This window comes from Hemitrygon akajei, chromosome 9 (assembly GCF_048418815.1).
Source record: "Hemitrygon akajei chromosome 9, sHemAka1.3, whole genome shotgun sequence".
In the NCBI taxonomy this organism is placed as follows: domain Eukaryota; kingdom Metazoa; phylum Chordata; class Chondrichthyes; order Myliobatiformes; family Dasyatidae; genus Hemitrygon; species Hemitrygon akajei.
In genome coordinates this window covers 33,701,134-33,717,704 of record NC_133132.1, presented here as the reverse complement: position 1 = coordinate 33,717,704, position 16,571 = coordinate 33,701,134, and the positions used below count along the sequence as shown (strand labels likewise).

The 16,571-nt window shown below is 39.7% G+C and overlaps 1 protein-coding gene across 4 annotated transcripts in view; it reads left to right on the top strand.

Moving 5' to 3' along the window:
• The window catches only part of usp45 (ubiquitin specific peptidase 45), a 96,792-nt gene extending 80,994 nt beyond the window's left edge, over positions 1 to 15,798 (top strand). For 2 of the 4 annotated variants that reach the window (XM_073055746.1, XM_073055745.1), the window contains exons 13-17: positions 1,001 to 1,694; positions 5,733 to 5,830; positions 7,730 to 7,816; positions 10,430 to 10,583; positions 14,899 to 15,798. In XM_073055746.1, coding sequence (XP_072911847.1) covers positions 1,001 to 1,694; positions 5,733 to 5,830; positions 7,730 to 7,816; positions 10,430 to 10,583; positions 14,899 to 15,026 — 1,161 coding nt within the window. In that variant the 3' untranslated portion in view covers positions 15,027 to 15,798. Of the gene's footprint in view, positions 1 to 1,000; positions 1,695 to 5,732; positions 5,831 to 7,729; positions 7,817 to 10,429; positions 10,584 to 14,898 lie in introns of those variants that run through there. The other 2 variants (XM_073055747.1, XR_012100201.1) reach the window with 2 other exon arrangements.
• Positions 15,799 to 16,571: the final 773 nt, after the last annotated feature.

Genomic DNA, 16,571 nt, shown 5'->3' with positions numbered 1-16,571 from the left:
TGAAAGAGTGCAGAGAAAATTTACAAGGATGTTGCTAAGACTTGAGGACCTGAGTTATAGGGAATGATTAAATAGGTTAGAACTTTCTTCCCTACAGCATGGGAGAATAAGGCAAGGTTTGAGAGATGTGTAAAAGTTATGAGGGGTATAGATAAGGTAAATCCACTGAAGTTGGGTGAGACTAGAACCAGAGGTCATGGGTTAGAGGTGAAAGATGAAATGTTCGAGGGGAACCTACCGAATGTTGAAAGGACTGGATAGGGTGGCTGTGGAGAGGATGCTTCCTATGGTGGGGGTATCCAGAACCACAGGGCACAGCCTCTAAATTGAGGGGTGACCTTTTATAACAGAAGTAAAGAGAAATTTTTCAGAGGATGGTGAACCTGAGGAATGTACTTCCACAGACTGCGGTGGAGGCCAAGTCTGCGGGTATATGTAAAGCAAAATTTGATAGTATCCTGATTGGTCAGGGCATCAAAGGATATGGCGAGAAGGCAGGTGTATGGGTTTGAGTGGGATCTGAGATCAGCCATGATGGAATGGCAGAGCTGACTCAATAAGCTGAATGGCCTAATTCTGCGCCTATGTTTTATGGTCTTATGGTGAGAGTATGGAAGTGGTTTGCTTTCAACGTTTAAGAGAATTGGGTAGGAAAATGGATGGGAGGGGCATGGAAGGGTATGGTCCAGGTGCAGGTCGATGGTACTGGGCAGGTTAATAGTTTGGCAAGGTCTAGATTGGCTGAAGGGCCTGTTCCTGTGTAGTAATTTTCAGTGACCATCTGATTAATGGCCCTCTTATCAGTAGGTCAATCTGACATACTGAACTAGATGTGAGACTTAACCAATTCATGACCTATCTTTCTAAAGTAAAAGGATCTCCCAACAATTTAATTGCCCAGTGTTCTTTATATGGTACCTAGGGTCTTCATAATCTGAGATATTCTCAGGCAAAGATTTTCCACACAATATGCCAACATTTTTCATTATTGTATTTTTAGCAGAGTTACGTAAACAAGCAAAGGATAAAGGGAATAAAGAAGTCAACAGATGACGAGAACAGTTGGCAAGCTTCTGCAGAACAAAGTAATGGACACATTGAGGAGGAGAGTAACCAGGCACTTCATTGCTCTAATCCGGTGGAAGGCAATATATTAAGTCAGTCTGAAGGTAGCGATAAAGATGGGAATCAGTCAGACAGAAGCAATCAATCAGACCGAAGCAATGATGCAGACACTGAAGCATCAGAACCTGAGAACCCGTCAAAGCCAGTGGAGTCCCTGAGTGGCAGCACTGATTCCAGCATTGGTTTGGCAACTGTCAGCCACAAATTTTTGAACAGCAATTCAGTGCAACTCAAACATGCCGACTTTAGCTGTAATGATTCTCTTTCCAGTGGGATATCAAAACTCAACCTTGGCAGTACTAAAAAGGAAAATCTAATTATTGATTCTACTTATGAGGATCAAACCGACAGTGTTCAAGACACAAAAGAGAAATGTGTTGTTTCGAAAAACGCACATACGGCTTTTCAAACACTATCGCGAAGCTACAGAGCCAGACCTAAGGAATGTTCTCTTCAGTCTTGTCTTGCCCAGTTCACATCCATAGATCTACTAATGGGTAACAACAAACTGTTGTGTGAAAAATGTACAGAGAGAAAGCAGAAGCAGCACAAGAAGGCACAGTCAGCAGGTGGGTGATGCATAAGTGCCAGAAACATCCTATAGATGTCCATTGATGGATGAATGTTGCATTCTACCTGCCTTGATGCCAACCTACTTTTGCAATCATTTTCCAGATATGGGTGTCACTGTCAAGGTTTAGATTTTGTTTGTTCTTCATTCCTAATTCCTTCATAACATGATGCTAGCCTGCTTTCTTCAAGGGGTTCTGACCGGAGCTGATAAAAGAATAGCTATAGCTGGGGCTTTCTAAGGCATAGGTCAGACCGAGCGAAGTATTGTGAGCAGTTTTGGGCCCCTTATCTAAGAAAGGATGGTGCTGCGTGGAGACGGTCCAGAGAAGGTTCATGAGAATCCTTCTGGGAATGAATGAGTTGTTGTTTGAACAGTCTGTACTCACTGAGTTTAGAAGAATGTGGGAGACATCTCACTGAGTACTCAATAAGTGTCAAAGGCCTAGACAGAGTGGATGGGGAGAGGACATTTCTTATAGTGAGGGAGTCTAAGACTAGAGGGCAAAGACTGAGAATATAAGGACGCCCCTTTACAACAGAGTTGAGGAGGAATCTCCTTAGTAAACAGCTGGTGAAACTGTGAATTTCATTGCCATAGACTGTTGTGGATGCGAAATCATTGGGCATATTTAAAGCAGAGTTTGATAGGTTATTGATTTGTAAGGGTGTCAACAGTTGTGAGGAGAAGGCACGATTGAACACTGGAGGGGCCGGCCCCCGACCCAGCCCGGACGCCACACTAACTGAATAACCTAGGCTGAGTAACCTAATTTTGCTCCAAGTCTTCTGCATATTTCCTCCCACAATCCAAGGACATACCCGTTAGTAGGTTGATTGGCCATTGTAAATTGTCCCATGATTAGGTTAGGGTTAAATTGGTGGGTTGCTGGTGGCACAGCTCAAAGAGCCAGAAACACTTAATCCACTCTGTATCGCAAAATAAATAAACAAACAGGATGTTGTGTGCCATAGAGAGAGATCTAGAGGGGGATCACAAGTGAAGTTTCAAGGTGTTTCTATGTTCCTGCTGAATATCCAGTTGGTATGATCAAAAACTAAGCACATCCTCCTAAAAGAAGTCTTACAGGTGGCCTTCCTATTGATAAAAGCCATCTTCTCCCTATGCTGGAGATATGGTTGAATGTTCCATGGTTCTTTACTGCCTTCACAATGTCTCAGCTGCATTACCAACATATAGATTCTGGTTAATTGGGCCATCAGTTAATTACCATCATACAGTATTCAACCACCTTAGAAGTTCTCATGTTTATTGTTTCACAACATAGAATCATAGTGGAATTATTTTGGTGTTTTTTTGTGACACTGATCAACAGAAAAAGATTATTTCATTTCAAAGTGAAAACAGATTTCTACAAAATGATCTAAATTAATCACAATTATTAAACACAAAGTAATTGATTGCATAATTACTCACCCCCTTCAAGTCAGTAGTAGATGCACCTTTGGCAGCAATTACAGCTTTAAGTCTGTGTGGATAGGTCTCTATCAGATTTGCACATCTGGACGCTGCAGTTTTCCCCCATTCTTCTTTACAAAACTGCTCAAGCTCTGTCAGATTGCATGGGGATTGTGAGTGAACAGCCCCCTTTTCAAGTCCAGTCAGAGATATTCAGTTGGATTGAGGTCTGGACTCTAACTTGGCCACTCCAGAACATTAACTTTGTCATTTTTAAGCCATTCCTGTGTAGCTTTGGCTTTATACTTGGGGTCATTGTTTTGCTGGAAAACAAATCTTCTCCCAAGTCGCAGTTCTCTTGCAGACTGCATCAAGTTTTCCTCCAGGATTTCCCTGTATTTTGCTGCATTCATTTTACCCTCTACCTTCACAAGCCTTCCAGGGCCTGCTGCAGAGAAGCATCCCCACAGCATGATGCAGCCACCACCAGGATTCACAGTAGGGATTGTGTGTTTTTGATCATGTGCAGGGTTTGACTTATCACCAAGCATAGTGTTTAGGCTGATGTCCAAAAAGCTCAATTTTGGTTTCATCAGACCATAGAACCTTCTTCCAGCTGACTTCAGAGTTTCCCACATGCCTTCTGGCAAACTCTACATGAAATGTCATGTGAGGTTTGTTTTCCACAGTGGCTTTCTCCTTGCCACACTCCCATAAAGCTGAGACTAGTGAAGCACCCGGGCAACAGTTGTTGTATGTAGTAATTGTATTTTCACTACAATTGTTTGAAACACCTTGACTGCACACGGTGATCTCCATTTAACTAATTATGTGTCTCTAAAATCAATTGGCTGCACCAGTGATGATTTGGTGTGTCATATTAAAGGGGGTGAATACCTATACAATCAATTATTTTGTTTTATATTTGTAATTAATTTAGATCACTTTGTAGAGAGCTGTTTTCACTTTGACACGAAAGAGTCTGTTGATCAGTGTCAAAAAAAGCTAAATTAAATCCACTGTGATTCAATGTTGTAAAACAATAAAACATGAAAACTTGCGAGGGGGTTGAATACTTTTTATAGGCACTGTAAGTAGTATGGCTACAAGAGCAGTTTAGAATCTGATTATTCTGGGCGAGTGAATCATATTTAGGCCCTTCAAAACTTTTTTACCACATAGAAATCACGCCAAAAGTGTGATGGAATGCATTCAACAAGCTTTGACCTGAATGAGAGAGCCTTGGGTTCCACACCACCAGGTTCAGGAAGAATTATTACCCTACAAGCGTCAGGCTGCTGAACCATTGTGGATAATTTCACTCACCTCAACACTGAACAGATTACTGAACACAACCTATGGACTTGCTTTCAAAGACTCTGCAACTCATGTTCTCATTGTTGTTTGGTTGGTTGGTTGTATTGGCATAATTTGTCTTTGGACATTGGTTATTTGTCAATAGTTGTAGTTTTCATTGATTCTTTTGTATTTCTTTGTTTTACTGTGAATGCCTGCAAGAAAATGAATATGTATTTTGGTAATGAATTTTATACTTTTGAACGATTAGCACTCTATCCACCGCATTAGACATTTGCTACTTAGCATCCTATGTAGCATCCTACATCCTATGGTAACCGTGTATATTCTACCACAGTTACTCACTAGGCTGGTGCAAGCATAGCATAGCATTAGCTAGATAGGTATCTTATGGAGGAGCTAGATAGGTATCTTATGGATAGGGGAATCAAGGGATATGGGGACAAGGCAGGAACAGGGTATTGATAGTAGATGATCAGCCATGATCTCAGAATGGCGGTGCAGGCTCGAAGGGCCGAATGGTCTACTTCTGCACCTATTGTCTATTGTCTATTAGCACAACACTATTACACCTCAGGTCATTGGAGTTCAGAATTCAATTCCAATGTCATTTGTAAGGAGTTTTTACATCTTCCCCGTTTCTTCAGTGTTCCGGTTTCTCCCACAGTCTAAAGACGTACCAGTCAGTAGGTTAATTGGCCATTGTAAATTGTCCTGTGGTCCTAGGGTTAAATTGGTGGGCTGCTGGGCAGCATGGCTTGAAGGACCAGAAGGTCTATTCCATGCCATATCTCTAAATAAAACACATCCCAGACCCACTAAGGGAAAAAAGGACAGCTGGTGCTAGGGAATGCCAGATGCTGATGGCTCCCCTCTCATGTCTTTGAAATGTATCACCCTTCCTTCATTGTCATTGTGTCCAAATCCTGGCCAGAGTCATCAGGGGAGTAGCAGTACCATATCAATTATAATACTGTGAAGTAGTGACTCACCACCACCTCCAGAGCAATTTGATGGCCAATGATGGCCATGCCCTGTAAATAAACACATCTCGGTCTTACTCCAAGCAGCAAAGGAAATATTTCTTCCATTTATGTGGGGAGGGAAAATGACAATATAAACAGTAACCTGCAAAAGTTGAGGATGAATTAACATAAAAGATAAGTAAATGAAATCAATCTTTATAACTTATACTTAGGCACCGTTTTTATTAAATACTTATCATGTAGTTACCTTGAGTAATTTTTTTTATTATTATTCACATTAACACTTATTTTTACTATATATTTTCTTTCAAAAGAAAAGAAATCGGAACATGTATATACAAATGCTCGGAAGCAAATGTTGATCTCTGCTGTTCCACCGATATTAAATCTTCACCTTAAAAGATTCCACCAGGTAATTATCAGTAGGATGTTACAAAAAATTATTTGTTATTATTTTCATGTTAGGTCATTTTGCGTCATCAGTTCAGTTTTGTTGCTTGTGTTCTGTGTTGTTCAGCGGAGCATTGTAGGCATACTGCGCTGGACCCCAGCTCACCCTCGGGTGTGTTGCTTGTTAAACAATATATTTCATTGTATATTTTGATGTACAAGTGACAAATAAATTTGAATCAAATAGACAAACATGCCTTTTGATCAATATTATTAATTTATTTATTTTTATTCTTCTATATTGTGTATTGCATTGAACTGCTGCTGCTAAGTTAACAAATTTCACACCACATGCCGGTGATAATAAACCTGATTCTGATTCTGAAAATTTCTCAAGCACTTCTATATACAAATGTATTTAAAATCAAATATTTGTTCAGTAATTGAGTGCTTAGTCTAAATCTGTTTTTTTATAAATTATTTTAAGACGGTTCTGACAAAGTTTTTTATTCAAAGCAAAAATGTATAGTTTGTCCATTACAAGTTAATGGTTTAAAATTAAACTCTTTCCACTAATAAAATCAAAAAATTGAATCATCACATTTTATAGCATGGAAGAAAGCAATTAAATCTATCATTACTATGTACTGTACCTTATGAAGAATCCATTTAATCCCATTCCCTCTTTTTTCATTCCCAACAAATAATTATTTTTCAATTATTTTATCTAATTGCATAGTTCTTCTGCCGTTACAGTTTCCTCTAGTGTTCAATAATCTAATGTCCCTCTGCTTAAATATATCAGTTACTTCAGGACATTCCTGGGCAATCTCTGTTTCTCCTTTGTAAATCTTAGTTGATTTAAAACTCATGTCCACATTTTAATTTGCTCTAAGTCTCTTGCACCTTTCAGCTCCCTTTCTTGATGCTCCTTCAAGCAATACCTCAATTTTAGCATTCTCATCTTCCCAGACTGGCTCTTTCTCATTGATATAATCTTCTCCAGTTATACCTGGCTCTCCTCTATATCTGGCCTTTGATTAATTTGGATTTTAGTAAGTGGCCATGCTCCATTTCTAGAATTATCTCCCTAAACCTTTCTGCCTCCTCACCACTTTTTCCTACTTATTATTATCTTAAAGCCTAACTATTTTACTGATCTCGTTGGGTCATCTTCTATAATTTCAAATTAATAACAGGCATGAAACATTCTCCTATATTTAAAGTGCTTTAAAAAATTAAATGTTTTCAGAAAAAAATGGTGATTTCGTTCAATTTTGGTGGTAACCTTGAAGTGTCATTATTTGACTGGGCTTTATTTTTCAATATACCTTTATGAAAATTTTACAACATGTGTCTTTGATTGCCTCAGTCTTGTTCTTAGTTACACTGATTTATTTACTTTCTTTCTAAAACCTTTCAGCTTTAAAACTATGTTAATGAATGCCTTCTACACTTTCTTTATTCTGTGGTTAGCTTTCATTATACAATTATGCCTGAAATGCACTGCCTGGGTGGTGGTAGAGGCAGATAAATTAGGGATTTTTAAGAGACAGACAGATAGGCACATGAATGTGAGGAAGATGGAAGGATATGGACATTGTGTAGGTAGAATAAATTAGTGTAGTTGGCCATTTGATTATTAATATATTTAGTTTGGCACTACATTGTGTGCGGAAGGGCCTGTTCCTATTCTGTACTGTTCTGTGTTCTCTTACAGTGTTCAGAACAATGCACACTACTTTGTTCTATATCCCTAATATTTCTAAAATCAAGGATCCCATATCAAATTCAGGACTATGACCGCAGATATCTTTTGAATAAGAAAACAATTTTAACAATTTTTACATGATGGTTGTAATCACACTGTAATGTAAGTTGATAATTCAGTTACTTTAAAAAGATTTATGTTCCTTGCCAGGCAGGTTTGAGTTTACGAAAGGTCAATAAACATGTCGACTTCCCTTTGGTTCTGGATTTGGCACCATTCTGTTCCTCCAACTGCAAGGTATGTTCTATGCACACAAAGTACTTAAGAATATATTTTTACAAAATGTTTTAAATTTGTTCTTCATGCTATCAAAAAAAGATCCATAACTATTTCCATTGATTAATCAAGTGAGGCTAAACTTGTTGGGTCTGTATTGCTGGTGTTTAGAAGATTAAAGGTGTATCTTACTGAAGCATTTGATCTTCTCTTGGCAACAGGGTAGATTTTAATCAAGAGAAAATCCAAAAATCTGCAGATTCTGGAAATTTGAAGTTAAAGCAAAAAATGCTGGAAACACTCAGCAAGTCAGGCAGTATCTATAGAAAGAAACACAGTCAACGTTTCAATTCTGCAAACCTTCACCAGAACTGGGAAAGAGAGATGAAAGTTAGTTTTCAGTAGGAGAGAAGCTAGGGGAGAGATGTGCAGAACAAGGAATGCCTGTGATGCAATGGTCAAAGTGATTTATTCGACACAATTATCAGCACGTTCAACTCAACTTCAATGAGTTTTTAATGTTAAGATGTTGGCACTTGCCCAGTTGGCTCTCCAATGTGTGGGATGAGAAAAAAGAAAGTGAAAAATCAGATTTATTCTGAAAGCTGTTTCTGAATCATTGTGAGTGGGCTTTCAGGCTCCTGTACCTCCTCCCTCATGATAGTAACAAGAAGGAGCCTGAAGACCCACTCATGATGATTCAGAAATAGTGTCTTCCCCTCTGCCATTTGACTTTCCACTGTGCTGATCTCCTATCCTGGATGGTGAGGGCCTTTATTGATGAATGTTGCCTCTTGAGGCATCGCCTCTTGACGATGTTCTCAGTGGTGGGGAGGGTTGTGCCCATGATGGAGCTGGCTGAGGCTGAAACCCTCCGTGCCTCCTGAGGGAGCTGATAGATGGAACAGATAACAAGGGATAAGGGGCAGAGGGACCAGATGGGGGGATAGGATAGGTGTTGCGAAGGACAAGAAAGCCAAGAAGAGAATTATATATGTGATAAAGATGGAACCAGGTGGTGAGGGTAATGAATCTAGGTAAGAGGATGCGAACTGATGGAAAAGTTGATGGAGATCCTGGATAAACAGGTGTGATTGGAAATAAAACACAGCGAGAGTGGATTACCTGAAAGTAGGGAAGAGCCAATTTCAATCAGATGAACACAAATCTAACCAAAGTGAAATAGAATTCAGGCTTGACAGACAAAAACCTAACTGAAGAATGGAAAACCTTTAAAGTGGAAATGTTTCAAGAAAATAGGTGCATTACCACATGAGAAAAATAGGGAAATTAAAGCTAAAAAGGTATCTACAGAACAGAGGAATAAAAGGCAGATGCAAAGTTGTTACTTAAGATTACAGAACATTCAGAACAAAAGGAACAAAGAAGAAGGGCACAGAATGGAAATGAAAAAGATATGTACAGGAAGCAAAAAGGAATCTAAAAATACTCATATGCGTGAACAGGAAATGGATTGTACGAGGAGAAGTGGGCTGATCCGAGACCCAAACATTAAAAAAACATAGATTCATGGAGAAAAAGAGGGCACAGCTGAAGAACAAGTACTTTATTTTAGACTTAACGAATAAAAGTGTTTCTGCTCAAGCCTTATCAAAGGAAGTTGCAACTGAGATTCTGGATGGGCTAAGTTGACAGAAATGATGCTAGAACAGTTAACTGCACTTTTATCAACATCTTGTTTGCTTTATCAATATCAATGTCTTGTTTGCAGACAATTTCCAAACATCTACAGCTGGAAAATGAGGCCATAAGACGCAGGAGCAGAATCAGGCCATTCGGCCCATCAAGTCCACTCCACTTTTCCATCATGGGAAATGTATTGTCCCATTCAACCCCATTCTCCCACCTTCTCCCTCTAACCTTGATGCCCTGACTAATCAAGAATCTTATCAACCTCTGCTTTAAATATGCTCAATGATTGGCCTCAGCAGGGAACTGTGACAGTAAATTCCACAGATTCACCACCCTCTGGCTAAAGAAATTCCTCCTCATTCTCTGTTCTATTCTGAGGCTGTGCCCTCTGGTCCTAGACACTCCTACAACAGAAGACATCCTCACTATGTCCACTCTATTTAGGCCTTTAAATATTCAAAAGTTATCAGCTCCTATCACAGTTTTGAAAAGGAGCTCAAGAATTGAGGCTTAAAAACTGGAAGCAGGAATAAGCATAGTTTCACACTCTATTTTTCCAAGTATCTTAAGCTGAGATTCTTTAAGATAAATTAGCTGTTCAGTGAAGTAAGGCTGGTAGTAGCATTTATAGCCATTTGGGTAACTGGTTCAGGAAGGAAGCAATGGTTGTTCATATATAAAGGAACTGTGTCAAAGTTAAGTAGGGAACAGTAAAGGCCTGAAAACAGAAATTGCCTAAAGTTGGGTTAAAAGAAAAACTGTAAATGATATAAAAGAAAATAGGTTTCATGAATAATTATCTATGCCAGGTCTGATTGTGTACCTGGGGGAAAGAAGTGTCCTAATGAGTGCATGTTAGATGTTATGATTAGTTTCTGTAGTCTGAGTATAAAAATGTCTTTGTATGTTATAGGTATATTGAAAATCTAATTATACCATGAAAATAACCTATCAAATTTTGATGGCTGTTTGTTCACCTAGAATGTTGGAGACAAAGGCAAAGTGCTGTATGGACTTTATGGAATAGTTGAACACTGTGGCTCAATGCGTGGTGGACATTATGCAGCTTATGTGCAAGTCAGAACAGCCAACAAAAAGCTCTCTGAACAGTCCTCAGCAAACAAGAATATTTCAGGTAAAATGCCTGAACTGTGGTCAGGTGTAATTAAATATTTGCACTCTAATTGTCGTAGCTTTCTTGTGTTCTTTGCACACAGAGAATGCAGTAGCCACTCTTAAAGTTCAAAGTGAATTTATTTTCAAAGTATGAATCTGTCATCAGATACAACTCTGAGATTCATTTCCTTGTGGAAGACCACACCCAAGAATGGGAGGAGATCTTATAGAAACATAAAATTATGAAAGTGGTTGATAACGTAGAAGTAGGAAAGTTGTTTCCACTGATATGTGAGACTAGACATAGCCTCAAGATTCAGGTGAGTAGATATAGGACACAGATGAGAAGGAACTGCTTTTCCGCCCGTGGTAATCAAAAGCCATGGATGACAACAGAGGTGCGTTCACTACTGAAGGCCCGTGACACAGCCTACAGATCGGGGACAGGAGTGCACTTCGCTCAGCCAGGACTGTGCTTTCACTAGGGATCAGGAAAGCAAAAAGGGCCTATGTGGGCAAAATACATGGACACTTCTGTGACACAGGTGACACCAGACGGATATGGCAGGGAATTCAAGCTCTGACAGACTACAAGATCAGGCAGAAAACTGATGACAGCAACACCTCTCTTCCAGACAGGCTCAGCAATCTCTTTGCATGCTTCAAAGCATCAAACACTACAGCAAGGGGGAGAGCCAGTCCCTTCTTACCATCTGACCAGCCGGCTCCAATCATTGATTCAGAGCACACACGGAGGACCCTTGCCAGGGTCAACCCACGAAAAGCAGGAGGTCCCAACAACATCCCTGGACGTGTGCTCAAGGAATGTGCTGATGTATTAGCAGATGTCCTGACAGACATTTTCAACATCTCCCTTAGTCAAGCCATTGTCCCCAGATGCTTCAAAACCTCCACAATCATCCCTGTAGCAAAGAAATCAGTTGTAGCCTGTCTGAATGATTACTGTCCCATCACCCTGACCCCCATAGTGATGAAATGTTTTGAACGGCTTGTCAAGCCTCATATCACAGCCAGCCTCCCTTCATCGCTGGCTCCTCTACAGTTTGCTTATCGTCCCAACCGCTCTACGGAGGACGCAATATCCACCACACTGTACACAGTTCTCTCACTTGGACAATAAGGACACTTATGCCAGAATCCTGTACATTGATTTCAGTTCAGCGTTCAATACCATCATCCCACAGAGACTAGTGGAGAAACTGTTGCTGATTGGCCTTAACACTGCCATGTGTCGCTGGATTCTGGATTTCTTGACAGAGAGACCACAGTCAGTCCGTGTTGGCAGGAACATCTCTGACTCCATCACACTGAGCACTGGATCCCCACAAGGCTGTGTGCTCAGCCCACTGCTGTTTACACTGCTAACACATGACTGTGCAGTCAGATTCAAGGGGAACCTGATCATTAAATTTGCTGCTGATACCTCAGTGGTGGGGCTCATCAGCAAAAATGATGAAACAATGTACAGGCAGGAGGTCAAACACCTAGAGAGCTGGTGCAGTGACAACAACTCGATGCTTAATGTCATCAAAACCAAGGAGATGATCGTCGATTTCAGACGGTCTCAGCCTGAGCACACACCCTCAGCATCAGCGGCTGCACAGTGGAGAGAGTGGAAAACATCAAGTTCCTTGGGGTGCAGATCTCGGACAATCTCACCTGGTCCAGGAACACCACTGGGATTGTGAAATGAGCCCAGCACAGATTGCACTTTCTGAGGAAGCTCAAAACAAGCATCACTCCCCACTAACATCTTAACTACATTCTACAGAGGAGTGGTTGAGTGTGCACTGACCTTTTGCATCATAGCCTGGTACTCCAGCTGCAGTGCTGCCGACAAAAAAGCCTTGCAGAGGGTGGTTAGGGGAGCAGAGAAGGTTATTGGGGTCTTCCTACCTTTTGTCCAAGACCTCTTTCAGAGTTGATGCCTCCAGAAGACACGGTACATCATTAAAGACCCCTCACACCCTCTCCATGAACTGTTTGCTCTTCTGCCATCAGGCAAACGTTTCAGGAGCATCAAAACTAAAACCACAAGGCTACTAAACAGCTTCCTCCCACAGGCAGTCAGACTGCTAAATAGCTGCTCTACCTGACTGTTTTGGACACTTGTAACTTGTTTTTAACTGACATGTGGCTGTTGTGTTTTACTACTTATTGTTGTGTTCACCATTTATTGTTGTGTTTACTATTTATTGTTGTGTTTGTTATGTTATGATTGCACTTGCCCCTGGGAAACGCTGTCTCATTCTGCCCTGCAGAGCTGATTTATGGTTAGAATGACAATAAAGTTTTTGAATCTTGAATCTTCCCAGAGAGTGGTGAATCTATGGAATTCTCTGCCCAATGAAGAAGTGGAGGCTACCTCAGTAAATATATTTAAGACAAGGTTGGATGGATCTTTGCACAGTAGGGGAATTAAGGGTTATGGGGAAAAGGCAGATAAGTTGAGATGAGTCCATGGCTAGATCAGCCATGATCTTATTGAATGGCAGAGCAGACTAGGAGGCCCAGATAGCTGACTCCTGCTCCTATTTCTTACGTTCTCATGTACCCAAAAGTACAGACGAACAATCAATGTGCAAATAAAAAGCAAACTGTGCAAATGCAAGAAGAAAGAGGAAACTAATAATAAATACATAAATAAGCAATAAAAATTAAGAGCATGAGATAAAGAGTCCTTGAAAGTGAGTCCATTTAGTGGGAACAGTTCAGTGATGGGTGAGTGAAGTTATCCCCTCTGGTTCAAGAGCCTGATGTTTGAGGGGTAATAACTGTTCCTGAACCTGGTAGTGTGGGTCTTAAGGCTCCTGTACCTCATTCCCAATGGCAGGAGTGAGAAGACAGCATGACCTTGGATGGTGGGGGTCCTTGATAATGGATGCTGCTTTATTGTAACAGTGTTCTGTGTAGTTTTGCTCAATAGTGGCAAAGGCTTTATCCATCATGGACTGGGCCGTATCCACTACTTTTTGGCAGTTTTTCCTGTTCAAGGGTATTGGTGTTTACCAGGCCATGATACAACCAGTCAATTTACTCTACACATATCTATAGAAGTTTGTCAAAGTTTTAGATGATCCTAAAGCATGCACTCTTTAAGGAACAGAATGTTTTCTTTTACTTGTTCACTAATTACAGTCCTTAAGTTGTCTAATGTTGCTAACATTGCTAATGTTAATTACAAAATCAGAACTGGATACAGCCAATCCATCATAGACAAAGTCCTCCCCACCATTATGTACATTCACAAGGCGCGCCGCCACAACAAAGCAGCATCCATCAACAAGGATCCCAATGAGCGACTGCCATCGGGCAGGAGGAACAGAAGCCTAAGTTTCCACACCACCAGGTTTGGGAAGTCCTGAACCAGTATGGATAACTTGAAATTACCATTACCCTGAACTGAATGGATTCTACAACATACAGGCTCACTTTCAAGGATTCTTCATAACTTACGTTTTCAGTATTATCTTTGCACATTGGTTGTCAGTCTTTGTTAATAATTTTTCAAAATTCTATTGTATCTCTTATAACAAAATGAATCTATCATTTTATCAGTTATCTTTGCAGTGTATTTGACTCTAGGTATTTGATCTACAAAGCTTATATGGTTATATCAAGCAATCCTAATGTTAGAGGTGAGAGAGATTATATTGATAATGGCAATAAGATGATATTGAAATCCCAATAAAAGTTGTATCAAAAAGATCACTGTGTGAAAAGCAGCTGCATTTGAGTAGGTAATTGCTTCACTGATCTTTAGAATAAGTTCCTCTTGAAGCATAGTACAGCCTATTGGAAATACACTGGTTTATTAGGTACAGGAGTGGAATGCAGTCTGGTCTTCTGCTTCTGTAGCTTATCCACTTCGAGGTTCAACATGTGCATTCAGAAATGTTCTCCTGCATACCACTGTTGTAACGTGGTTATTTGAGTTACTGTCGCTTTCCCGTCAGTCTGGCCATTCTCCTCTGATCTCTCTCACTAACGAGGCATCTTCACTCACAGAACTGCCGCTCACTGGATGCGTTTTGTTCTCTGCACCATTCCCTGTAAACTCGAGACTCTTGTGTGTGAAAATTCCAGGGGATCAGCAGTTTCTGAGGCAATAGAGCCAGATATAAACAGGAAATGATGTTCCAATCAAACCGTGAGGCCTAATTTCAAATGTATTCTTCACTTACCATTATTTTGAGAACCTCTACTTTGAATCATTTTGAATGAAAATGACTCTGATTATCCTGCTGTAGCAATTTGGTGTTGATTTGCATTTGAATTTAATGGATTTATTAATGATGATTTCTGCTTTCCAGGTTTCAGGGATGTTGGAGCACCACCAGGTCAATGGGTTTACGTCAGCGACACCCATGTACAAACGGTTTCTGAAGCTCGAGTACTTAATGCTCAGGCCTACTTGTTGTTCTATGAACAACTTCCATAAAAATATGGGCTGTAATATTGTCTAATTTATAACTACTCATGTTGGTTTTACAAACTTTTTGCGCTATCTTTAATTTATCAGATAAAGTTAGAAGTTCATCATGATAAAAATTTGCTACGACCAGCAGAAATTAAATGCACTTTGAGTATGAAAGTAATGAAAAGCAGTCAGAGGTTTACTTATAAAATTATGCCTTTGAACCCTATTATATCCCACCAATACCACCCTATCCTGTCCCAGACTGATAGAAATACACATATTTTCATTATGGCTATTTACATTTAATATATATTTTTCAACTTCAGAATAATCCTACTTCGATTGTACTTAATAACACAATGACTATTTACATTCAAAAAGAGGAAGTTTAGTGTCTGGTCTTAAAGACTGTTAAAACTTCCTATTTTTGTGACTGACCTTCATGTAAAGAACAATATCAAAGAATATTGAACAAATTATCTGATAGATTTATATATATATATATATATATTTTTTAAAAAGAATAAAATTAAGTTCTTTGGAAGCTCATCTCACTTCATGCATTGTTATCTTGGCATCACGTTATAAAATTATTATGTCACAAATTCTGGACTGTAATGCATGAACTGGTATTTGTGTGGTAATTTACTCAAAATATGCCAGTGAGGTGCACTGAGTTCTTTGTTAACAGTTTCACAGTATCATTTAATTTATGTATTTTACGTTGCAAGGCTTTATTGATGCCCACTAGGTTGTTTGCTCAACAATATCTTAATAAACAATTATTGCCTAATATGTGTTCTTTTGAATTATTCAACAAGATTTTGAAATGAATTTCTAATTTGAAATAAAACATCTGTAATATATTTACAACCTGTACTTATAGCTTAAGTAAAATCAGACTATGGTACTAATACAATTCTGGAACAAATACAATTCATCTTCAATACATTTTTGGAGAGGGTGCGGAAGAGGTTTATCAGGATGCTTCGTGGATTAGAGGGCTTGTGCTATGATGAGAGGTTGGACAATCTTGGGATGTTTTTCTCCAGAGTGGCAGAGGCCTACGGGGAGATCGGATAGAGGTTTATAAGATTATGAGAGGCAAAGATTAGAGTTGACAGAGAGTATCTTTTTTCCCAGGGCTGAAATGTCTAATGCCAGAGAGCATGCATTTAAGGTAAAAGGCAGTAGATGTGAGGGGCATGGTTTTTTTGCACAGTGTGTGGTGGGTGACTGGAATGCATTGCCTGAGGTGCTGGTAGAGGTAGGCGCAGCACAGACAGATAGGCACATAAATATGTGGAAAATGGAGGGATGTGGACATTGTGTAGGCGGAGGGTATTAGTTGCCCATTTGGTTACTGATTTAATTGGATCAGCACAACACTGTGGGTCAAAGGGCTTGTTCCTGTGCTGTATTGGTTTACGTCCTATTACCAGCTTCAATATCTTGTTACGCAGAATTTCCAAAAATTGTAAATAATTTGTCAAAATCAAATAAATGCATCTAAAATTGATTTTAAAAGCAGAGCAACACGCTCAACGTGCTGGTGGATCTCAGCAG